Genomic DNA, 27,422 nt, shown 5'->3' on the forward strand with positions numbered 1-27,422 from the left:
CCACCCTCATACAGCCACCCTCATTTACGGAATATTTTCTGCTCGTTTTAAGTTTTAATGTTGCTACTTTTTTCATTCGATAAAAAAAAATTTATTATTTAATTTCTGATTTTTTTTTTCTAATAATGCCAGGAAATCCGTCCCTTGCATTGGAATTACCCCACGCAAAATATTGATCAATGTAAATTTCGTCCCACGTAAAATACCCCGGGATATTTCCCCTGGACTATTCCATCCACACTCATAATTTCTTCCGGAAAATCTCCTGGGGACAATTTGGCCTGGAAAATTTTCCTTAATTTCAGAAAAAAAATTGCTTTTCAAATTTCTGATGAATTTTCAAATACCCATGGAAAATTTTCCCAGGTTATCCTTCCACCCGAAATGAAAATTTTCGCCCGTGGGAATTCTCCCTTGGCTAATTTGTCCCTAAGAAAATCCGTGCCCCACGGAAAAATTTCCAAGGCTTTCCCTACCCACTAAAAATTTTCCTCGGAAAATTCCCCCGAAATATCTCAACACGTAAAACTGAGCCTCCAGAGAGAAAGTGAAAAAAAGACAAACTTGGTATAGGGATTCTGGTGAATATCCCTGTGTAAAATATACCCTTGAAAATTCAACCACGGAAAACTTCCCTTTCTATGGAAAATTCCCCCTCTCTAAAACTGTTTGTATATTTCTCAATAACAAATACTATATTTAAACAAAGGGGAAATTTCATAACTTACATCCCTTTCTCCAGGTGCTCTGGGGGGTCTTGTCATCTCTAGAGGCATAGCTATTGGACCATTCAACTATATTGAACAAAATGGCTGTCTTGAAGTTTTGATAGGATTATTTTTCTACAATAAACTAAGGAAATATATGAAGGCGAAAAGAGCTTCAAATAGAGAAAGTAGATCGAGAGCAGAGCATGCCTCGTCAGATAGCTTAGCCCAAAGGGCTGGGTCCACTTTGAATTGGAAAATGCCTGATTTTCTTTTTATGACCCTTGCTGACGTTCCTTCAGACCCTTGCTGATGAATAGTATCCTCCAGACTTTCCTCAAACTATTAAAGCATGACCAGATATTTTCAGAACACAAATTTAAAATTTTTAATTGCATTATGAGTATCTTGAAACCATCATCAAAAGCGCTACAGTGGCATTCGACTTGAAAACAGAATATACTTAGAAAGTGCAAAGTTTTGAGATATCTAGTAATCTGGAATAAAATGCCCCCTCTATTCCCAATTAAAAAATTGCAGGTCCAACACCTTTAGGAAAAGATTTTACGATCACATTGCAGTGTCCTGTCAGATTGGTTAGGGGTGCCACCCCCTCCCAAATCTTGTAGCTAACTATAGATTACCATGTAAACTAATTATTTCAATTTATATGTCAAGCTGGTTCAAAGCTTTCAATACAATGTAGTGATATTTTGTATTTGAAATATTTGAAATTCCATATGCTGGGGGCCAAACAGACTTTGCTTAAAAGTAATTACATTGAAAATAATATAATATAATTTTACTTCTAGTCCGACTTGGTTCAGAGATAAATCATCGCAGAGCACGAAGTGAAACTAGAGAGCCTTCAACTAAAAGTCGTAAAAGTTGCTTATCAAGTGATTCCCGATTAAATCCCCCCAAAAAAGATATGAGTTTTTCATTGGGGTCGACATCCCTAAATGGAGAGCTGAGGAAGCGGAAGGTAACTGTACAATTTGATTTTAAAACGTCACTAACGCATTTATAGAAATATTTTCTGCGTAGCACACATAGTTCTTATCACCTTTGCTTTTAAGTGAATCCTTCGATGTTCTAATCTAACATTTCTAATCTTATCCAAGTTTCCATTGCCATCCATTCTATACAATGCTATCAAACAGCTCGTGGTAACGAACTGTAGTAAGGAGCGACCCGGCTCAATAGTAACCAAAACTCTAAAAATGGAATTTTGATACCAATAGCTATATCAAAAGAATTGCATTTTAATGCTGATTTTAAATATATAAGTATCATCAAGTTTAGTCTTACCCAACAAAAGTTAAGATCCTGAGAAAATTTGCCTTATTTTAGAAAATAGGGGAAACATCCCCTAAAAGTCATAGAATCATAACGAAAATCACACCATCAGATTCAGCGTATCAGAGAACCCTATTGTAGAAGTTTCAAGCTCCTATCTACAAAACTGTGGAATTTTGTATTTTTTGCCAGAAGGCAGATCATGAATGCGTGTTTATTTGTTTGTTTGTTTGTTTTTTGTTTTTTTCCCCAGGGGTGATAGTATCGACCCAGTGATCCTAGAATGTTGTGTGAGGGCTCATTCTAACGGAAATGAAAAGTTTTAGTGCCCTTTTTAAGTGACCAAAAATTGGAGGGCACCTAGCCCCCATCCCACGCTAATAATTTTCCCAAAGTCAACGGATCAAAATTCTGAGATCGAGATCGAAGGTCGAAAAACCTTATAACCATGTCTTAGGGGACGATTTACTCTCCCATATTCCCCGTGGGAAGGGCTACGAGTTACAAATATTGACCAGTGCTTACACATAGTAATGGTTATTGGGAAGTGTACAGACGTTTTCAGGGGGATTTTTTGGTTGGGGGAGGGGTTGAAAAGAGGGGGATATGTTGGGAGAGCTTTTCATCGAGGGATTTGTCATGGGAGAAGAAAATTTCCATGAAGGGAGCGCAGGATTTTCTAGCATTATCTAAAAAAAAACAATGAAAAAATAAATATGAATAGGTTTTTTTCAACTGGAAGTAAGGAGCAGCATTAAAACTTATAACGAACAGAAATTATTTCGCATATGAGGGGCTCAGCTCCTCCTAATGCCTCGCTCTTTACGCGAAAGTATTTTTGGTAATTTCAACTGTTTATTCTACGGCTTTTGTGATTCAGGGGTCATTCTTAATGAATTGGGACAAAATTTAAGCTTTAGTGTAAAGAGAGAGGTCCTGACGAGGGGGTGAACCCCCTCATATATGTAATTAAAATATGAGAATACAAAAGTTAGTTACGTAAGCTAATTTATAAGTTACGTATATCTTTTACTAATAGAAACATTCGTAAAAAATAAAAAGTTCTAGTTACCTTTTTAAGTAACCAAAAAATCGGAGGGTAACTAGGCTTCCTCCTCCGCTCCTTTTTTTCTCAAAATCATTCGATCAAAACTATGAGAAAGCCATTTAGCCAAAAAATAAATATCCAAATTTCGTTTTAATTATTCCTCCGCGAAGAGCCAAAATCAAAACATGCATTGATTCAAAAATGTTCAGAAATTAAATATAAAAAAAAACAAGTTTTTTAACTGAAAGTAAGGAGCGACATTAAAACTTAAAACGAACAGAAACTACTTCGTATATGAAAGGGGCTGCTTCCTCATCAACGCCCCGCTATTTACGCTAAAGTTTTTTACTGTTTCAGAAAGTAGAGCTGAGAGAAAGAGTCAAACTTTTGCGTAAAGAGTGGGGCGTTGATAAGGAAGCAGAACCTTTCATACACGAAGTAATTTCTGTTCGTTTTAAGTTTTAATGCAGCTCCTTACTTTCAGTTAAAAAAAAAACTTTTTTTATTTAGTTGGGGAAAAGGGCCCAAACCGCAGTAGAATTCGAATGCTATTGGTGAGTAATTTAGTTTATAATAATTTTACTTGTAAGATCCCCGTATTATAATTATGCACTGCTATTTGTTGTTAGTTACTTCAAAAATCATTGAATAACCACTTTGGTCAAAATGAAACACAATTTGTGAAATATGCACTTTAAAAAAAATTATATTTTCTACCAAAACATACGTAGACTGAAGATACAATGGAAACTAAACGACTAAGGTTTTGCAACAGACAGTCGCTGTTAGAATTAAGCTGACAATCAGGATTGTAATTTCGCTGTCTTTTCTAAATTGAAGAAGAAACTAGTTTACTCTTGAAGCATAAATGATGAGGATAAAATAAACAAACTTACCGTGTAGTATTGTTTTTCAATTTACTTAGTTACGTCTCTTATTCAGTCACTTATTAATAGTTACTGGGAGCACGGCGGCTTTGCCGCACAGCTTTAATACAGCTACCCTGGGAAAAAATACGATTTTCTTAAAATTGTGACCTATTTAAATTATTTTTGTGGCCAGAAATGTCAATTTGCCAGTTTAAAAAGAAAAAAACTATGTAGCCGGGCTTAAGACCGGGCCCTGGCATGGCTACGCCACATGCTTGTATATATTGATTCTCATTGTCACTTATATTGTAACCAAAGGCAATTTAAGCCTTTTCTTGATGTCAAGGTGTCACAATTGGTTCGGTACAACCATGGGAAAAATAGTAATTCTTCCTTAAAGTTGTGTCCTTTTTAGATCGTTTTATTGGCCAGAAATGCCAATATACCAATTAAGAAAACAAACTATGTAGCCAATTTTGAAGCCTGGCCCTGGAACTCGGCATGTTGCTACTCTTTCCTTGGGAAAATGGAGGGATCCCCAGGGAGCACAGAGCTTTGAAGGGTCCTAATAACTTGTAATAAACTCATGCATCGCCATTACAATTTCTTTATACAACGTATATACACAGTTTTGTGGAAAAAATCATATTATTGAATACCTCGTTACAGTACAGTGGATGGAAGTTTGCCTATTGGTTAGAGATTTGTGGGTTAAATCCTACCTGTGGTTAAGGGTAAATTCTTCTTTAGTTTCTTCTTTACATCATGTCAATGAGCTACGGTATCACATTTTCTTTATTGTTGACTAAACGTATCTTCATTTCAACTTTCCAAACCCAATAATCGTCCAAATCATTTTGAAAAGTAGCTATGCGAGGGTCTAAGAATTCATTTTTTTTCTTTTTTATGTTTTTTGAATTGTTGTAATACCTTGTTATGTATAGGCTTTTCAATTGTTGTGATCCCTTATTAGGTGTAAGGTTGTTCATTTGACCTCTAGGCACTGTGAAACTACCTATAGCACCTTCTGTAAATAAACTAATTACACTTTGTATTTTATACTGAACCCTGTTCCTTTTGTATTGTTTCATTTGTCATAGTTGTAAATCCGTTAATTCAATTTCATTAAGTTCATTTTTTTGCGTTGAAAATTGTAAGCCTACTCGTTTTTATTCTGTCGTATCTCTCTTTTTGTGCTATAAGTGGATGTAACCTAATAGAAAATAAAACCTCTTTTAAAATTTTCTGGTATTTCTCTAGTTTCAGTAAAAAAATTTATAGCTTTTGATGAGACACAATAAATATTTTGACCTATTTAGATCGTTTTTTTATGCGAAAAAAATCCCAGGATACAAATTTTCTCGAAAAAATATGGAGCTGTTTTCGAGAAACAGTTTAAATATAAAATAGATTTACAATTATTGCTCGATAATAAAGATAATATCTATATTCCTGATGGTCCTTGATGATTTTGACAAAAATGTATCCTTTTGAAATTGTTAAATTAAATTGGAAGTCACGAAAGTAATATTTCGAGAAACATTTTTTTTTTCTGATTGAGTTGTTCCCGACGTTAACTTCCTTTTCAGTAGAGAGTGACGTAATTGACTCGATGGGAATGACTTTGGTTTTCTGCCAGTTGGTCGACAGACAAACTTTCAAAGCTTCTTCTAAAAGCACATGGAGAGCTTCAGTGATTTTCTCGACGATGTCAGTAACTAAGGCTACGTCACCTGCAAAGACAGCCTCAGTAAGTACCCCGTATCCAAACTGATAACCGAATCGAAGACGATTTGCCACTTAGACTATCAGTAAACAAGGTAAAGAGGTCATGTTGGGAACAAAGATATCGATCAAGTCAAAAGCTTCACATACCTTGGTAATATTGGTATTAAAGCTGGTGGACGCAATGAAGATATAAAAAGTAGAATAGCGAAGGCCTAGGTTTTTGTTTTGCAGTTCAAAAAGCTTAGAAAAATAGGAAGATAGGTTTGCGAACTAAAATTAAAATACTGGAAGCTACCGTAACGACAATGGTTCTGAAACTTGAATCTTTTGAAAGTTAGAGGTTAATTTTTGAAATATTTTCAAAAAGAATTGTCTATACATAGCTTTAGGTACCCTTTGACTGACTGTATGTCAAACAACAAGATTATAGAACAGTTTTGTTTAACCTACTTTTTAGAAGCAATAATGCTAGAAATATTGAGGTGAATTTGACACGCTCTATGGATGAAGCAAAACAGATTGCCAAACATTGCTCATTTGGCAATCCATCTGGGGCCAAAGGACAAGCAGATAGTTCCAAGATAGGGCGGGAAAACGTCACAAGAGAGGATTTCAAAATAAAACTATGACTTTTAGGAAGAGGGTAAACAGATGAGCTTGGAATGGGTTGAGGCGGAAGGGGAAAATGCCAAGTTGTGTTGTTTTAAGGTCTTTGAGCAGATGGAAAGTGACAAAACACAAACTAAACATTGTTTTTTATAGTGGACGCTCCCTCTTGGAAAGGTTCAACTGTTAATAGTTCATGATATCAACGCTCATATTCTGTATGTTACCATTATACGAGCAGTACACCTTTTGACCAAGCGATCAAATGGAGATTCAAGACCCGATAGTTTTGCTAGATGTGCCTTATTACCAGGGAAAAGGTAAGAGATAACAAAAATTCTAGGAAATTCTTGTTTTTTAATGTCAAAATTATGGAGAGACTTCCTAAAACGGGGATTATTTTACTGCATTCTACTTTTGTAATACCCTTATAGAGTCAGGTAGTGTTAGCTGATCTCTTATCAATAATAGTCGTAAAATATGATTCCTACATTCCAGATTTATTGCATCCCTTGAGACTAATAAAATTTTCCAGGATCCTGATTGGTAACGAAGACACCAACTTTCAAATAATAAAAAAATATTTCGGAGTTTTGCTTTAAGTATACGCTCACAGTTCTGTCTAATGAGTATAATTTGTAGCTAATTTGTTTGGCCTCTCAGAAATTCTTATTTGAATAATTCAATGGAAGATATCTATAAAGTGTATTGTCCTTAGTATTATTGTATAGTATCATTTTCCTTAACAAAAGGGAAAACAAAGTAATATAGCACTTTACTGGAAGCATTTTTAGAGTGCAATTCAAAGGGGTATAGTCGATGATGATATGTACGTTTTCAACTAGCAATTGTATTTCAAAAAAGTTGAACAACAAACTGCACTATTTAAAGAAAATGTAGTTTAAGATGCATTTTAATCTTGAGAAATTATAGAAAATACTTTTTATTCCACCCTCATTGTCCTTTTGGCAGAACATTTCTTCTTTAAGCATCAGGGATGTAATTCAAACTTTAGCTTAAACAACAAGAAGGCTACTACCCTCTAAGTCTGAGCCTCCAACTAAAGCACAAAATATATTAAAAAATGAGCTTGTTTACTGTACCTCTCGTAAAAAGTTTCAAATTGTGAGTAAATAACGAGACAAACGAGGATTCATTGTCCTGAACCCTCATAGTCGATGTGCAATTATGTAAAACTCTGTAGCAAATTGTATTATGAAGTAAATGGATTTGTAATCGTTAGTTTTACTGAATTTGTCGTCTATATTAACAATTCATTTTTATGGACAGAATGTCTCAGTTGAAGAAAAGTGAAATAAAACTCTTCCTCAGGATACTTTCTTTCAGAATTTTGTCTAGCCCCGTATTTTGTAGCCCTGTTTTGGACTAAATGGCTGTTTTGGGGGGGCATAATGTCAAGAATCAACACTTTTAGGGGTGACGGAATACCCTTAATCTACCGTATTATTTTTATTCATCGTTTTTTTTATCGCTCTTAATCTTCATTATTTAAAATACAATAGTTTTGAGTGAATTTTTTTGCGATTCTAAAATCATATATAGGAAATTCAGAGAGTGGGTCTCCACAAATACCACATATTTTATACATTAATCTTTCTCATTAGAGTAAACATTTTACTTCTTTTCTCCCGTGATGTTTTGCTTCAATAGGAGAGGGAGACACCGGAATGGCAGATGGGAGCGGGGGTCAGGGGTTCATTTTAGGTTCATTTAGGTTTCATTTTCTTGGGAATTACTTTCTTTTTAAGTAAAATAAGATAAATACTGGAAGCAAAATTTTCAGAAAATATTGGGGTATGTTAAATTAAAACAAAGCACGCTGTATGTATTTTAGCTGTTAAATGGCCGTATCAGCAGTATATCAAGAACGGCCTAGAGTATTAGGTTGAAACTCTCTGATCTTCCTGAGGGGTAAGTTGAACTAACATAAATGCGCTATCTGCATACCACTACTGCTAGTATTAATAGAACTTATAGTGCTGCTTGTACTGATATGAGTAAGGCTCATGGTATCAATGTGGAGCTTTCAGGGACTGCTGACGAGGATGTTGGACTAAACTAAAATGCATTATATACTTCTGGGTTATCAACAGGACGTATCATAAATATTTTAAAAACGGTTAAAACTATTAGATTGAAACTATTAGGGCAAAAGAAGGGGATGCTATACTAAACCAAAAAAGGAACAATCTGAAAACCATTACTGCTTAGTAATAAGACTACTTCTGTTATCACTAACTAGCAGTTGGTGCGGTGCTTCATGCCGCACCAACACCTAGTTGGTGGGGGCGCTTCGCCCCCCCCCCAAAGTCCCCCCGCGTGCGTAAGTCGTTACTGAAAACAAACAATTTCAAATCGATGGTAAAACCGATCTGGTTATAATCTACGACAACACCTAAAATCTACTTGATTTGATATCAGATTTGATAACAAATTATAAAAGACTTGTATCATTGGACAACCATTTGTATAAACTCTAAACTTTGCAAACTTTACAAGAAGTCTAATGGTTATGAACACACTTTAAGATGATTAATGGTATACGGTCAAATACCAAAGGAGATTTTGAATCATTCTTAGAAAATACTAGAACACCGAGTAGCGATGACTTGATGACGAGAGTGGGAAGAATGCAAGCAACTGCGTTTAAATATAATTGCAACATCATCCCTCGGTAGTATATAAAAGAGTTTTCGACACTATCTGCTTATGTTCAAAATGTCTGGAGTTTTGAAATTTGTTTATCAAAGTATTGGTGAAGTGGAAAGTTTAAGTTCCCCCACCCCACTTGCTCAAGTCACCGGACTTGTAAGGAAGGTAGCGATAAAGTATTCACAAAGTGAACCAAGTTACACTCTATATCGAAATCAAAGGGTTCACGGTCATGATTACTGGAAAACTAAAACCTTTTCCTAATGTTAATTTACCAGCATATCTTTTGCTCTAGTCGAGATTCAAAGGGGTCTCTATGGTCCATACAAGTATATTTTACTTGCATCAGTTTTTATAGTCGCCGTGCATATGTCATTACATTGCGGCCAAAGAAAGGTGATGAAGTTGCCAAAGTCCTTGAATTCATCCTTGAACAAAATTATTATAGGAAAATTCAAACTGATCAGAATTGTGAATTCGTTAATTCACATATAAAGAAGATTTTATTAGAATATAAAGCAATGCTCTATTATAGTCAAAGTTAAATAAAGACAGCTGAACGATCAATAAAGACTTTTTTTTCAACTCTACCCCTCTAAGCTCATCAAGGAGATGGCAATATACTCGACAGTTTTATAAACAACATTCTAATGAGATTGGACTATTATACAAATCTGACTTCGATTCTTGGATAGCCACTCAAGATGTACACAATACCCGGTGATTTCTCTGTGACATTCATGTCCAGCGTCTCTGATCCCCTCTACATTGATTTCAATAAAACTAGAGACTTCTGGACGAAACTCTCCCATCCCCCATCATGTTCGAGGAAAAGAGTGAAGTTATTCTTATTGATTGTATTCTCAAAAGTACGTATCATATCCGGAGAAAAAGTTGTAAATATGTTATAAAATTAAGACATCATGATTGGTCTTTCCTTACCGAAGAATGGATAGAATTTTTTAACTCTTGACAATACCTTTTGTCAAATTACCATACAAAAAATTTGCTAGTATGAATGATTTGTGTCGTGCAAGCAATAGAATATACCTGCTCGTAAGAATGGCGCATTCCAGTTTAATTATTCAATGGAACATGGCAAGGCTTACATTAGCTCTCCAATTGAAAACGAAAAGATTCATCTCAAAGAAGATATGAGATATGGTCTTGGTTTTAAATAGAATATGATCATTGGTAAAAGTATTGGAACTACTAGTGGGATGTTACTTTTGCTGACCAAGCAACTGGCTTCTCCTCGGACAGTTGTATATTTCCTTATGCATCCTTTGTTGAGGCACTGAGAGTTGGTAGTAGCAATGTCCCCCTTTTACGTCTTCTTGAGCAAAAAGCCACTGATACTCACATACATCACTAAAACTTAAAGAGCCTTCAATATATTCCTTTAAACACTTCCTATTTGAAACTATAGAACCAGAGTTATCTGATCCCTTTTCAACAACAAGAGGTTTGACTCTTATTACTTGTCATTTTAGCCACATTCATTAACGAGATGTGTAAAAGAAAAGATATATTTTTTATTGTTCATATATTGATTACTATGATGTTACTCCTTAACCATGACCATTGGGTCATGGAATGGACTATTATAAGGGTCGTTCGTAAATTTCAGGTGATAGTCTTGGCATTTGATTTGTTAAGTTATTTAGCTCTCACTGCCCCTAGCTAAAGTTATATTGCTCTTGTTACCGTGGATTTTACGTCCTCTAAAACTGCACAATTGGGGCTCTTGGGAGAATTTTAAAGAAAGTCTTTCACAAAATCTTAGGTCCATCCCACGATCTCTTGGCGACTGATTGAAAACACAACATACTGGGAAAGGTCTAAAAAGGTCAAGAAACACCTCATCACTCTATGGTCTCTACTCCGGTCAGAAACCAAAGATATGAGTCGTGTCAAAGAAGAAAAACTAAAGAAACTAAGAGAAAAAATCGGTAGATCGAAAAAGCATTTCTTTTCCTAGACAAAAACGGCACATCTACCACACAAGGAATCCCATCCCTCGGTCACCTCATCATTGAATCTCTTCAATGAACAAAATGCCGATGTGAGTCTAAAACATGATTACTATAAACATTTATATGCTCACATTTATATCTTCATTTTCACATATATTCCAGTAAAGGCTATTTCATGGATTTGACTTCAACATCCATAGATTTACATGTTTAAGTCAAAAATCTAACTATCAAAACCCAAGTGCTGCCAAAAGGTTATCCCACGAAAATTGTGTGCTGCACAATTTGTTTAGGCAAATCAGTGTCTATATCTAACATACCTTCGCTTAGACAAATCAGCAACAATCTATCAAACTATGCAAGCTACACGCAATTCATGTTTGATGACTCCAAATTCCCATGAGAAACTGAGGAGCTTAGCCGTTGGTCATGAATATAAAAGGGACACTGACTCTACCAATATTCTTAGAGCGGCTACAGGAAGTGATTTACATTGAGTTAGGAAAACAAATCAAAAAATATTTTATTTAACCCTAATGGCTGCCTCCCATTTATAAGGGTGACATAGAGTTACAACATAAAGCCTCACCTAATTTTATTCTGCGAAAGGTTCATGGTGATGCACCTGATGCAACAGTCTCTTTACTCTTTCCTCGCACATAAACAAATAAACAACACATTGCAACAGCTTCCTGTACCTACACAGACTTTTCGTATATCAATGATGAAATTCCTTCAAAAATTGCTTGGGTATTTGTATAAAGTGACAGTGCCATGAAATCTTTGTTCCCTTCTTTGACAAGTTCCCGAGATCTTTGTTTGACAAGTTCCCAATGCAAATCTGAAATGTTTGGACTTTCCTTTTTCGTGTTTAAAGTAAATGAAATTCTTCTCTACAATTTATCCTTTGATAAATTCTATAGGACCCTATATAAATTGACATCGCAAACACTAGATTGAGATTCACAAAATTTTGCAAATGGTATAACCGATACAATGTTTATAAAGTAACAATATCATTGTATTGGACTTTTCTGGTACTCGAGATATGAGTATTGTCCCAGCGGGTGAGCATATTCTTAACCTCACTAAATCAATAGAACAATAGTATTGTTCTATTAGATTAGCACAATGAACACAAATCAAATAACATTCAACTTGGATCCATACATGTCCAAATGAAAAAACCACTACATGCCCTCAGATTTCTTTGATTGTCATAATAACACTAATGTTACCAATATCATGGTTAATAGTAGCCCGTCGAATGTAAAGACGGGTCATTGGCTATACATCTTTCAAGCAGCGAAGAATTCCGATCCCCTTCACCTACCATATGCATTCCGCTTGCCTAACATCCAAAATCTCCTTGAGCGAAGTGGGAAATCTATTATTCAAAATCTGAAGCGAATACAAGACTTAGTGGTAAAAAGCTGTGATTTTAATGCACTACTATATTTTATTTTTCGTTGTCGTCACTATATTTACAGTGAATATCTCGGTATTTAAGTAGACAATCTTTAGATTGAATGATTTCATAGTGGAAAATACCTTGTCCTACCTGTATAATATTGATTTCACTGCTCTAAGAATGAAGTGTTTCAATACTGTTTTTTAATTTTTTATTCATAAAAATGTATGGAAAATAAGAATCTTTGCCTATATCTTTTAGATTTTTTCTTCTAAGTGTAGGTGGTCATCGACGATGTGTAGTAGTTGTAGATTATTGTTGTTCAATTTTCTTACTGACATTGGCGTGCAAGATCAGGGTATATTTTCGACAATAAAATGTAACTTCATTTATATTATACATCTCTGTGAAGTCAATAATACTATTTTGGTTCATACCGTAAATTCACATGCTTCAATTTGCTTATTTGAGCCAATATCATGCAAGGTATTCTCATATGAAGAATTACTTTCTGTAACAGCCAAACAGAAATCAGTAGGCTTAACATCATAGTGGCCAATGTCTTCACGATGACTTAGAAACCTTACTCTCTTATTACTTCATCAATTGAAGTGTAGATTAGGCTCTTCCTCCCAAAATGATTTAAAACCAAAATAACACCAGTCTCTTAGAAATAAACTTAAATCATGTTTAGGCTGTTTTCGAATGATACCGGCGTAAGTTTTTTTCCATTGATCACATTGATCATAGTGACAATTCCAGCATAGTAAGCATCTAGTGTGAGAGTTACTAACGTCTTCAAAATAGGAATTACAGTCTTAAGTTTGCACAGAATATCCTCTTTGCAATTTGTATGGATTTATTATCTACACATTTTGTCATAGTTATCAACAATAGTGCAGTTCTGATTTGATGACCAGCTGCCTTATGTTCACAAACATAGTGGACAGGTGTAGAACATTTTCCACTGTTGAATCTATAACTGACAAATAGAAGCCAACTTGCAATAAAAAAAAGGAATGCTCTTTCTAATTACACACAGAGAAGGAAAAATCGAGGGACGTCAGGCTTTAAAAACAATTAAACCTGTTTGGAAAAAATTTTCAAATTGTCGACTTATCTGTTCTTCTCTAAAAACCGAGACGGAAGGATTGTTTAGATAAAGCTTTAAATAAACAAAGCAACTTGAATCTCAAATCTGGAGTATAATTTTGTTTTTTTCGATTAGTACGTCAATAAATTGAGTAAATGCGTTTGGCCCGCAATATGAAAGCGTTATTCAATCATCCATGGCCGTGGAGTCTCTTTCATTGTATTGTTACGTGTTATGTGAGTAAATATCTTCTTTTGCACCTATAGCTTTTAAAAAAGATCAATTAGATTCAAAGATTTTCCCAAAGATTCCATATAATGTTTTTCAAATCTATTCAGTTTTTAATCTCGACTCACCTACTAGTGATTACACACTAACTAACAAAGCCAAATAATGAAGATTCTTTCTACTTCTTGTACTCTCTCGTCACCTATTGGTTTCCTAGAGAGAGAGAAAGAGAGAGAGAGAGAGAGAGAGGAACGGTAACCTACTAAAATATCTAACAAGATTTTTTTCTAAAAATTTTATGCTCGGGTTACCTCACTCTTTTTTACATACTTATTCACATCATTGTCTCCAGTATCTTTCACCGATGCATTTAATCCATCTCGTAGTTTGTGGACATGCATTATATTCATTTTTCCTGCAAAATATTCGAAATTCAACTTCCTCCAACTTGAATTTACTGAATGTATTACATATCTTCCGAACATCTCATCCCCTTCAAGGAGTAGACAACAGCCACTTGTAATTTCTACTGCAATATTCGGTACTCTAGGCTTCAATTAACTGCCGCTAGCACCTTCAAAATCCAACAGACTAAAACCACTAGTATCCAATAGTAAAATAGGTTTTCTATGAACAAAAATCTGTATTCACAATGTTATCGTTCTGAACCCTTCTTCACTACAGCTCTATAAAATTATAGTTTGGAGAAACAAGGAGCTACCCGGTCCAATACCTGTTAAGAGGATCAACCAACTCTTTCGTAAGAAAGAGTTGGTTGATCCAACTCATATCCGGTGTATGTATCCATTATGCTTTTTGAAAAACAAACTCTTGCGTAAGCCAAGTAATCGGGAAACCTTTTTGCTTGTATTGTAAAGGTATATGGAACACAATAATTCTTGCTTAAGCCTAGTAACAGGAAAACCAGCCTGGTTGCATGTATCCATAAGGCTTTCTGGAATCAAAACAAGTATCGTAGACCCTCCAAACTACGTCATTGACTAGGTCGTTTGAATGTTTATAAGTAAACAATAGATCAAATAAACAATAGACTTATGTCTTGGAGAAGGTCCTGAGGGAAATTTTTTTGAGAAAACGTCTTAAAATGGGCCTTAAAAACATCTCAAAGAAATAATTTTTGAAAAACTTCTTGAAAAAGGGGGCTATAAGCTTCTTGGGTGCTTATGACTCCTTATGGCTCCAGGTACATCCCCTATGTATGTCATAAAACCGATATATTTGATGACTTTAAACTTTATAACTAAAAATATTATAAGGGCTTCAGGAATAGACTAATGGGCATTCAGACATGCTAAATTTGATGGCTTATTAGGTTGCTTTTCTTCCTATTATATAGTTATGCAAACATTCTTATGTACTAATAACTTTTGATGTTCACATTCAAACTGAAAAATATATATATTTGCAATCGGTGTAAAATTCTCATTCTTTGCTTTAACATTATCAAAATTAAAATTTCCCACTTTTGCTTTGATTAGGGATTTCTCTTTATTTACTTTTCATTGCCATAAACAACCTTTTTCTTAATCGGAAGAAATCATGTAGAAAAAGATTATTAAAACTAAAGAGGGGTCATTTAGTCACAACTAGACTTTAATTTCCTCTATTAAGGGTCAAAAATTATTCTTAGTTAGCCAAAAATCAACCCACGTACTTTTTTTTTAATTTGATGTTATGTTTTCATTGTTTTTCAGACTCTGCTCTACCTCTTTTGTTCTACTCATAGTTACTTTATATTTCCTAGGGGAAATGTGGCCCTCTCCCCTTTTCCCTCCTTAGGGATCCTGTGAACGAAGCCTGGACGAAAAATGCAAGAAGGGACCGGCTCTTTACAATGATTTTTGGGAAGTTGGAGAGGTTTGGGGCTACCCATTTTACTATGATATTTAAGGGGAAAACTAGAATCTGAGGTTTAAGACCATCGTTTAGATTTGATTTGTAGTTTGAATTTTTTTACATTAAATTTTTTTTGTATTTTCTTTACTAGACAAAGTTTAGTGTGCACTTTTTGTTATAAGGTCTGACGTAACAAGACAAACAAAACCAGTAATACGGAGCAGCGAACCTGAATGGCAAGAAACAATGGTATATCCAGGACTACAGGCAGCTGACCTCTATGCCCGATCACTCGAACTTACTGTTTGGCATCACAGTTCCACAGGACATCACGAATTCTTGGGAGAATTTACAATCGATCTCAAAGGTAAAACTTTTACCAATGCTTTTTTTTCACTTATATACTTTCCAAATTTGTTTTCAAGATAGATTCTTACGATTACACATCGGCTTCGGATATTAATATCGATTGGCTAATCGATTGTTTATAATGATTGTTTGATAAAAGATTAAATCAACTCAGGAATCTAGGGAAACTATGGCGTATACTGGAAAAAAATTCGATGTTATGAGGCTGTCTTTCGTCTCTTTTTGAGCAGTGTATTTTTCAATTGCCATAATATCAGCACGTCACCTGAAAACGGTTTTGCCAAATCTGTTTTCCCACAAATGGGTGAAAAACGAGTTAGAAAACTTTGACATTTGTATCTAAGAATCGACTGTAGCTAGAGCGTTCATATTATTCAAAATTAAGAGAAAAATCACTTATATCGGTATGCTTACTTTATTGGGCTAAGGTGAGTCTTTCTTGAGATAAAACAGAATGAATATCTTTTTCGGCAAAACCGCCTGAATATTCCGGAGCATAGGTAAGATATGGCAAAACAGGTTTGGCTCGGCTTGAATTAGAAATGGAACTTTCGAAAAAATGGGCCATGCTACAATCCGGTAGGCCTATATAATTCTGCAAAACCGCTTTAAAGAAATCGAAAAATACTCAATAATGACACAAACTATATGAAAATAACTCAAAAAGATTTAGCATATCAGATAACCCACTTTAGAGGTTTTAAGTTCTTCTACAAAAATTCGAAATTTTGTATTTTTGCCAGAAGAAAGATCACGGATGCGGGGAGGTATTTGGAGGGACATTTTACAGGGAAAATTTTCACATGGACAAAGGGAATGGAGGGGGATTTCCTGGCATGATTTAAAAAAAACATTCAAAAATAAATATAAACTAATTTTTTCAACTAAAATTAAGGAACAATATCAAAACTTAAAACGAACAGAAACTATTCCGAATATGAGGGGACTGCCCCTTCCTCAATTCTTACTTTTTATGCTAAAGTTTAACTATGTGTCATTATTATTTAAGAAAGACCGCTCAAAAACAAGGGCCATCGAACTTGAATGAGAAGTATTTTGAAGAACTTTCACAGTTCTTTGTGAGACTTCAACGTAAAGAGCAAGGGTTGAAAAATATACAGAATAATTTCTTTTCAATTTAATTTTAAATGTTGCTTCTCACTTTCAGTTGAAAAAACTTGTTCTTTTTCTTTGATGAACAAAGGAAACAACTAGTGGAAGTAGAATGATTTTTAAGTATGCAAGGATTTTTTGAAAATTAGTGTTTAATTTTTTGTTATTTCAAAAATTGGTTTTTAGTTTTTCTGTTTTTTTAAGATTAAAGTGTTTTATATTTTTTTTTCAACTTTTTGTTAAAGTTTCGTGATCAAATTTGTTTGAAAGCCTTTCTCATACTTTCAGTGAGAAGTTTTACCGGTTAGAAAATAAGCTCAAAATGAATCTTTAGGGCGGTTCGTTTTCCAATAATGATAAAATCGTTAACACCTTCCTCTTTACGCTAAAGCTTTATTTTTTTTATAGTTATATAAGAACCACTTCTGAAACTCAATTGTTTTTTAATCAGAATAAAAACCTTTTTTTAAGCACTAAGAAACTTTAGTGTGGAGAGCGAGGGATAGAAGAAGGGTCGGCCCACCTTTTTCTGGCCAGACGAATTTCTGTTCGTTTTAAGTTTGAATGTTGCTCTTTACTTTCAGCTGAAAATTTTTTTCTTTTCTTTTAATTTAATTAAAATCTAAGACTCACTGAAACATAGTTTATGTTCCTTGCATCTGCCACGATAGACACGATTTAATTTAAGAGATTAATTTGGTTGTTTTCGTGTTAGGAAAATAATTTAAAATCATGAAGCATAAAATTTTAAGTTCAGGAACAAATATAAATTTAAGCTCTTGGGCTAGCTAACACATATGTAAGTCATTTTCAATACTCCAATTTTTCCGTGTTTTTAATTTATTTTATGTTTGTTACCCTACAGTATTTGTATTTATAAATCTGAAACGACGATGCTATTTTTGTTCTGAAATTGGTTGGTATTCATTGTCTTGCAAATGTATTGGCACGGAAGGGAATGCCAATTCCTAAATCAACTTCAAAATTTCTTGTTTTGATTTTTTTTTTTTTTTTTTTTTTGTTACGCTTCTAAACGTTTCAAAAAGGGTAAGTATCTCTCTGGCCTTCAAAAAGTCTTTCCCGATTTTAAGAAACCTTTAACAAGGTCGGTGTCGACAAGGACGGTATTTTCCAGTCGCCAAGCTCTTCTAGGGTGGTGGAGTGGGTTGCCTTCTTTTTTGAAAAATCAGTTAGATAGGACTGATTTGCGTTGCCAGTTGAGACGTCATTGCCTGAATGAGGATGAGTTTTAATTTTTGTTTTTTTCTCGATCAGAATTATAATATTATTTTGGCATGTTGGTTGATGGAAGGTGTGGTGACCCAACGCATATGTGTAATGTGGAGTTTTCTAGCAGCAGCCATACAAGCCCAGAATACTGCGCTTCGTGCTTTTTCTGTATATATTCGCTATGCAAGAAAGATTTCCATCATTATTAAAAAAAAGTATTGACCAATTAGATTAGGTCCTAATCATTAGAATCAAAATATTTATACTTTGCTACTTTAGCTAATACGTGATTTAATTTTGCAGATCCAGGCATAGTGGATGAACAGCCACATTGGTACCAGCTACAAGAAACAACAGGACTGGCTGCAACTTCAAAACCTTTGAGATCAAGACCCATAGATCTTGAATTGAATGGCAAGACAACAGGTAAATATTTTTTAAATTTCAATAGAGATTATAAACTCCCGAAGAGAATGTATTAGAAAATACTGACGATTCTTAGACAATGAACTGAATTATACATGTTCAGTTATCTTCTTTTTTTCTAAGCTACTTTTTTGTCGTTGTTTATCTGTGAGTTTCAAATTACAAAACTGATTTTAAAATTTGAAAAATTAGTTACCAAATCGTTTTTATGTTAAGAAATTTTTTAAATGTATTCACGTTAACATTTTTTAATGTTCAAATATTATATGTTTTTGGCGAGTTGTATATTCCTGAAAATGATAAATACACTTGAATGAAACTTGTATCACTTTTTGAACACTAGCTTTTGCTAACCGGCTTAAGTTGGGAACATTTTGTTCAGGCTAATTGCCACACTACATAAACAGTTTATCGATCGTAATTGAAACTATTAAATTAGCCTAAGAAAATTACCTTCTAAATAACGGACAAATAATCTGTACTTTTGTCACAGGTACTTGATTGCATGGCTAGCATATATATATATATATATATATATCATGAAAAGAGAAATCACCAATGCAACAGCACAAAAAAAAAAAAAAGAGAGAGAGACAGAAGGAGAAAGAGAAGACTGTTTTCCTAAATTAGTGATTAATATAGACCAGCACTTGAATGAGGCCTTAACCCTACTCATCCATACAATCACACAGGTCAAACAGCATATCCATACACAATCAACCATAAAGAATAATCCATGGATAGGCAGTCATGTCGTCAATAAGTATAAGTCGTCATTTACCAAACAATAGAAAAAATAATAAAGACAAATAATTCAGAGGCAAAAAAAAGAGACAGAAGGAGAAAAGGAAGACTGTTTTCCTAAATTAGTGATTAATATAGACCAGCACTTGAATGAGGCCTTAACCCTACTCATCCATACAATCACATAGGTCAAACAGCATAGCCAAACACAATCAACCATAAAGAATAATCCATGGACAGGCAGTCATGTCGTCAATAAGTATAAGTCGTCATTTACCAAACAATAGAAAAAATAATAAAGACAAATAATTCAGAGGCAACAACCCAACACAAGGGCTCATCAGGAGAATACACTGGCCTATAGGGTTTCGCCACTTTAAATTCTCTACCCAGCCAAGTGTTGTGGCTACCACAGAATATCCATGGCATCCCCGTGTTAGGTATCACCCCCGAAACACATGCCTATGAAAAAAACAGTAAATGTAAAACAACCAAGTAACACCAAAACAAGCTTATCCTGTTAATATATCCCTCTTTTTAGCAACAATAGGTAAACTAAATCTGATAAAATTTACCAAATCACAAGTATTAACACATTGCAAAAAAAAAAAAATTTAATGAACTAAACAATTATAGAATTCATCTTTACCATGTCGCTATTTTTTTAAAAAAATCCGCTCTATTAGAAACACAATTCAAAATAAATGGCGCTGCATCATCATTTGTCGAACCTCCGAAATTAGTTGAAAATTTCTTTAAGTATTTCCAGATAATTCTTTTGATATTTATTTAAAAGTTCGTTATAATGAAAATTTAATTTTTTAAATTGCCAAGTTAATTTATTTGCAGAAAAACCTCTTGATATCAATTTTTGGCTTAAGATTTTACATCTATTTTTAAAATCAATATAATTACTACAAATCCTTGCATAACTAATTAACTGTGAGAAAAACGCAGAATATGTGATATTTGAGTGTATATTACTTTCAGGGAATGGGAAACTAATCACTTCAAAATCAAAATCATCCGTTTTATTATACTTTTTAAAACTTAATTTATTATTATCACAAATATTAACATTTAAATCTAAGAAATGATCTTCATGACCAGCGCCATGACTAGGTTCAAGAGTAAGCTCTGATGGATATATATTTTTAGAAATATCAATGAAATCCATACAATTTAAGACCAAAATATCATCTAAATATCTTTTATTATTTGACAAAACATGTTTTAAATTATTTGGATTATTCTTATCCATCATATATATATATTCTAGTTGACTTAAAAACAAGTCAGCTATAAATGGGCTGGCATTCCCACCCATGGGAATTCCCACGATTTTCTAGTACAAATCACCACCAAATCTTATATAAGTATTGTATAAAACAAATTCTAATAACTCAAAAATCATATCCAAGCTGTAACATCTCAAGTTAACTGTGGTAAAGCAATTTGTCCATATAGCCTTTTTATTATAAGTGTCTATTTTTAAGAAACTTTTACTAGATAAGAGGAAATATTTCTTGATAACAGTTTTTAAATTATCTAACACTGCATTAAGTGATAAATTAGTATAAATTGTCGCAAAATCGAAAGACTCCATTCTTTTAGCTGAAACCATTGTTAAAGACTCTATCACCTGCAGTGAATTATTAACACTCCAATATGGATTAAAATTCTAAAACTTTTTTATACCAGAACAATAGGTTTTAAGTTTATTTACAATTTCCTTTAAAATTAAAGAGAGGTCAGTAGCCGCAATGCGGGTTGGACATTTAGCTGCTCCAGGAATAAACCGTGGTTTAGGGGAATTCTTATGAAATTTTACAGTCCAATATAGGAAAGGAAACTTTTTATCATTGTCATTTATTTAATATTAAATTTTTTAAAAAGTATTTCTTCAGTCTTGTCAATTAAATTCTCATCCTGTAAATTTACCTTTTCGTAAACATTAGTTGTGCATAACTCCCTTTTTAAGATATCACATTATCGGAAGGGCAGTACTTAAATGCCAGGCAATTATAGACACATTGCTTTTGTAATACATCGACATGCCTTCTTTTTTACTTTCTCTTTCAGCAGCAAGTCTGGTTTCGCGTTGCTCGCGTGGTTCCTCGACACGCCTTCTTTTTCTACTATCTCTGTCAACTGTAATCCTGGTTTCGTGTTGCTCTGGTGAATCCTCGGCACGCCTTATGAAGAAATTAGTTCAATTTGAGTAAATGAAGAAATTAATTTGATCGAGAAAGTTAAATTACAGTTTTTAATATAATTAACTACAATCAAAGATAACATTCAGATCACCTAATGAAGATAAAAATTCAAATTAAAATCCCATATATCAATTCTTTAGCCCGAAACCTTAAAAACTGGAGAAATATTCATAGTAAACAAATAATAAAACTTTGACAATAAAATCTAACAGAAATTAATTTTAAAAAGACTTCCAGGAAGAGATTTCTCACAAATGAAATTAAATAAGCACATAGGACCAAATACGAGTAGTAGTAGCCGTAGTAGTAGTAGACAGGTTTAATGACAAAAAACTCGGCAGCTATCGCTGAGTTGCGTTGCTTTACAACATATCCAAAATCAAACTACACTTGTAAATATAAATCAAACTATAAACATTAACTCTTATTGTACAAGTCGACGAAAACCGGGATGAAAGAATTGCCATGTCGGTTTGCTCTTGCTTTAACTGGAACTTATCTTGCTTTATCGTTCTTGATGGTAGAAGCTGATCAGGTAGAATGTCACGGTGCTGAGATTTAGAAGGCAAGAACTTTTCAAAGCTCATTATCAGAGTTTCGTATCGGTTTTGGAGTGACAGCGGTCCTAGCACTTCCAGAGCCTTTACCTAGGGATGTCACGGCGGTCCAAGATGACCGCTATCACTCGCTTCTGAACCGATTCAAGCTCCTGACAAAGATACATTGTTCTAAGTATTGAGGGCACCCAAACAAGGTACGCATATTCCAGAGTGGGGTGGACGTACGTTAGGTATGCATACTTAATACTCTCTGTGTTTGCACTGAACCTACGTATACCGTATAAAATCTGTAGACTAGCATTTGCACTTTGAACTACGTTTTCTATATTTGCTGCAAAGCTGAAGTCATTGGAGAAAGTAAGTCCAAGGATCCTGATATTGCTTGTTAGAGGTAATGGAATATTTGGCTTCATAACAGCGCTTTTTAGCGGGTTAAAGCGTACTATCTTCAACTTGTTCCAATTAATCTCAAGATTTAGCTCGCGCACTCTTTTGTGAAAACACTGAACAAATTTGAATTGAATTGTGGCACTGAAAAAATGACAGGTCATCCACGAACTTGTAACGGTCGTCATAGCAAGCTTAGCAAAGCAGCAAGCTTAGTGCCTTGAGGCACTCCATAGGTGGATGAGGACCATTCGGAGTTACTATCATCTGCGTAGAGAGCAAACACACGCTGCATCCTCTGACTGAGAAAGCCCAAAACGAGCGTTAGAGTCTTTTTCTTAGCCCCCCTTAGCTTGAGATTAATGACAGCTACAATGTGATTGATTAAATTAAATGCTCTTCGGAGGTCTATGGCACCAAGGTCGACAAAACTGTGAGCCTTTTCGACCCACTTGAGGAAACTATCATACATCTGCACTAGGTACACTGACGTATTACATTCTTTCAGTCCGCCATATTGTCTCTGCTTGATAGATTTTTTTATTTAATCAAGTAAGATTTGATTAATCAAGGTATGGTGTTTGCGAAATAGGTCTACGTTTGTCACAGGTTATTAGGGTTAGTAACCTTCGGAATTACTCTACCGTAAGCTTTCTTCCAAACAGCTAGAAAGATCCCAATATGAAAGCACAGGTTTATCAGCAGTGAGAGTAGTTTCGAAATGAATGGAGCGTATTCTCGAATTAGTTTGGGTGGAAGTTTGTCTGGATAAGCAGAACTGTTTACTTTCACCTTAATCAGGGTCTTATAGGTTGTCATCTCTTCGAAACAACTTCATCTTCATCTGCGCAAGAGACAAGTATTTCAGACTTCTGGGGTTATGTGGGAGGAGGAAATGAGGTCCAGGTACGGGTGAAATATTTATTAACCTTGTCAACAGTTGTGAAAGTTCCGTCAGGGTCACGCTTGTAATCTTTCTTTGCACTTCTCGTGAGAGACGTGATGTGATTTGGCAATTTTTTTCGTGTTTTGCGAATCTCCTTCTTGAAAAAGCTTGCACTTCTTTTGGATTAGTTTTTTGATTTGGGGGTAGTCCACAGTTCACATTCACATTCACTTTCACATTTAGTGAAAGTCTTTTCAGGGAAAAGATCAAGGTATTTGGCGTGGAGAACTTCGGTGAACAGTTGGCATTTTTATCGAAGCTTCCGTCTCAATAGACCTCTGGAAAAGGGTAAGTAGCTATCCATCGACCATAGGTGCTAGTTGCTGAATCAGTGAGCGGTCGGTACTTGACACGCTTAATTTTAGAAATAAGGTCCAGTACTAATTCAAAAATAAAGGAGCCAAAAACTACTTTTTAACCATAAATGAAACCCCAAACCCACAGAAAGTAAAAGATATAAACACATGAAACGTAGAGATGACAGATATCGATATAAATAATTTTTTTTTTGCTTTGTATTATCATTTATTTTAATTCCTGTTTCTTTGGGGTTACATTCATTCTTTGATTGTAGTTTCAGGACATTTGAGTTTGACTTATTATAGGATTTAATGTCTGCTTATCTTAAATCTTAATATAGTTTTTATTTTTCTTTGAAGGAACTTCTTTTTCTGAAAGTCAATCTAAATTAATATAGGTAAATAGACGATTTGACCATAAATACAAGTCACTCTCCAATTAGCCCCTGAGGCACACTGTAACCTCCTCAAGCTCAATACCCAAGACCCTCCTCTTCTGTTGTTCTAAACAGCCCTCCAACCGATCTAAAGGGCCAAACTGAGAGCAGGGTTTTTATTGATAACTTTTGTCGATGCCCTGACGGCAACATAGCTGATTTATACTGACTTAAAAAAGAATACAAACTTGTAGTTCGTTCAAAGCAAACTGCAGGCCAGATAAAGGAGGGTGCAAAATACGTGGAGCCATTGCTCGATATTTTACTGAAGAAGCCAGCTTTTGTTGCCGCGTTTAAGCGATACAAGGTAACCTTGACAAGTGTTCACAAAAACAATTGATCCCCAAATGTACTAAAACTGCTCTATGTGGCAAGTCACGGACATTCAAAACATATTTCCCAACGCGTACCTATTAAGAAACGCTCCTAAGAGATTCAATGAAAATCGGTCCAACTGCAAGAATAATTAAAATATCAAGCATAATAGTAAGTGGCACCACATTTTCCAAATGTGGTGCTACTGGGCATACCCAAAGCGTCACTTGCTAGATGATTCATACACTTAATCGAAAAGTTAAATTTTCCCAAATGAATGGGTGCGACTATTAAAGCAGTGGTTTGTTTCATTCATCTCCACGACCTTTTTCGTGTTGTTGTTTTTTATCTATTGTATTTTTTTCTGTTTTCCTTTTACTAAGTTCCGTCTCATTGTGTGCTTTATGATGGGTTAGCAAATAAATAAACAAATACGTAAAAATAATCAGATTTTGAGCTCAAGGAAATTAAAACAAGAGCTAAGAGCTCATATGGCACTTGTGACGAGGCAAGAAGAGCTAAGAACCAAGAGATTATATGGTATGAGCTCTAACAAAATTTTATGAATCAATAGATTGATTTAAAAGGAAAATAAGAGGCTTAATGCCGGTCAGGATTTAAAATAAGTACGTTTACGGTTCCGCCAATCACGTATCAAGGACATTTGCTTATTCTATCCACCAAGCTTCATCCCGATTCCTCCACTCCAAGTGTTTTCCAAGATTTCCCCCTCCAACTCCCCCAAATGTCAAAGATCTGGTCGGGATTTGAAATAAGAACTCTGAGACATGAATTCCTTCTAATTATCCAATTTCATTAAGATCCGATCACCTATTCGTAAGATAAAAATACCCCAATTTTCCCGTTTTCCAAGAATTCCGGTTTCCCCCTCCAACTCCCCCCAATGTCACAGGATCTGTTTGGAATTTAAAATTAGAGCTTCAAAACACAAGATCCTTCTAAATATCAAATTTCATTAAGATCTGGTCACCCTTTCGTAAGTTACAAATACCTCAATTTTCAAAATTACCCCCCCCCCCCAACTCCACCAAAGAGAGCAGATTCGGTTCGGTTATGTCCGTCACATATCTTACACAGTTTTTATACTTACCATCCAGTTTCATTCTATTCTCACCGCTTTCAGTATTTTCTAAGATTTCCGGTCCCCCCAACTGACTCCCCCAATTACGCTGGATCCGGTTGAGATTTAAAATAAGAGATCTGAGCTACGAGGTCCTTCTAAATAGGAAGTTTCATGAAGATCCAATCACTCCTTCGTGAGTTAAAAATACGTAATTTTTTCTAATTTTTCAGAATTACCCCCCCCCCCAATAGAGCGGATCCTTTCCAATTATGTAAATCACGTATCTAAGACTTCTGCTTATTTATCCCACCAAGTTTTATCCCGATCCCTCCAATCTAAGCGTTTTCCATGATTTTAGGTTCCCCCACCCCAAACTCCCCCCAATGTCAACAGATCTGGTCAGAAATTAAAATAAGAGCTTTGAGGCACGATATCCTTCTAAATATTAAATTTCATTGAGATCCGATCACTCGTTCGTAAGTTAAAAATACCTCATTTTTTCTAATTTTTCAGAATTACCCCCCCACAACTACCCCAAAGAGAGCGTATCCATTCCGGTTATTTCAATCATGTTTCTAGGACTTGTGCTTATTTTCCCCACCAAGTATCATCCCGATCCCTCCACTCTAAGTGTTTTCCAAGTCTTAGGTTTCCCCCTCCCAACTCCCCCCACTGTCACCAGATACGGTCGGGATTTAAAGTAAGAGCTCTGAGAAACGATATCCTTCTAAATATCAAATTTCATTGAGATCCGATCACCCGTTCGTAAGTTAAAAATACCACATTTTTTCTAATTTTTCAGAATTACCCCCCCCCCCCCTAACTACCCAAAGGAGAGCGGATCAGTCCCGGTTATGTCAATCATGTATCTAGGATTTGTGCTTATTTTTCCCACTAAGTTTTGTCCCGATTCCTCCACTCTAAGTGTTTTCCAAGATTTTAGGTTTCCCCCTCCCAACTCCCCCCCCCCCCAATGTCACCAGATCCGGTCGGGATTTAAAATAGCAGCTCTGAGACACGATATCCTTCCAAACATCAAATTTCATTAAGATCTGATCAACCGTTCGTAAGTTAAAAATACTTCAATTTTTCTTTTTTTCTGAATTTACGGGCCCCCAACTCCCCCCCCCCCCAGATAGTCAAATTGGGAAAATGACTATTTCTAATTTAATATGGTCTGGTCCCTGATGCACCTGCCAAATTTCATCGTCCTAGCTTAACTGCAAGTGCCTAAAGTAGCAAACCCGGGACCAACAGACCGAGAGACCGGCAGAATTTGCGATTGCTATTACTTGGTTAATACCAAGTGCCATAAAAAAGACTAGTCTTTCGCACTTGACAGTTAAAAGTTACGTTAGTTAAACTAAGAAATTTAAAATATATAACTTGAAATTTGTTTGTTTACTTTATTGATATCAATGTTTTCATAACAAATTAATATGTTCAATAACAACAAGAGCTAAGAGCTCATATGGCACTTGTGACGATGCAAGAAGAGCTAAGAGCCAAGAGCTCTCAAGAAAATAAGAGGCTTATTGCCGGTCAGGATTTAAAATAAGAGCTCTGAGTCACGATGTCCTTCTAAATATCAAAATTCATTAAGATCCGATCACCCACTCGTAAGTTATCAATACCTAAATTTTTCTAATTTTTCCTCTCCCTTCAGCCCCCCCCCCAGATGGTCGAATCCGGGAAAACGACTTTATCAAGTCAATTTGTGCAGCTCCCTGACACGCCTACCAATTTTCATCCTCCTAGCACGTCCAGAAGCACCAAACTCGCCAAATCACAGAACCCCTCC

The 27,422-nt window shown here is 35.0% G+C and overlaps 1 protein-coding gene across 1 annotated transcript in view; it reads left to right on the plus strand.

Annotated features, from left to right (window-relative positions):
- LOC136035424 (uncharacterized) overlaps positions 1-27,422 on the plus strand; it is a 150,806-nt gene that overhangs the window by 116,480 nt on the left and 6,904 nt on the right. The window contains exons 17-20 of the mRNA XM_065717216.1: positions 1,520-1,692; positions 6,414-6,577; positions 15,678-15,862; positions 18,511-18,633. Of these exons, the coding sequence (XP_065573288.1) occupies positions 1,520-1,692; positions 6,414-6,577; positions 15,678-15,862; positions 18,511-18,633 (645 nt within the window). The remainder of the gene's footprint in view (positions 1-1,519; positions 1,693-6,413; positions 6,578-15,677; positions 15,863-18,510; positions 18,634-27,422) is intronic.

The sequence above is a fragment of the Artemia franciscana genome, chromosome 14, assembly GCF_032884065.1.
Source record: "Artemia franciscana chromosome 14, ASM3288406v1, whole genome shotgun sequence".
NCBI classification, from domain to species: Eukaryota; Metazoa; Arthropoda; class Branchiopoda; order Anostraca; family Artemiidae; genus Artemia; species Artemia franciscana.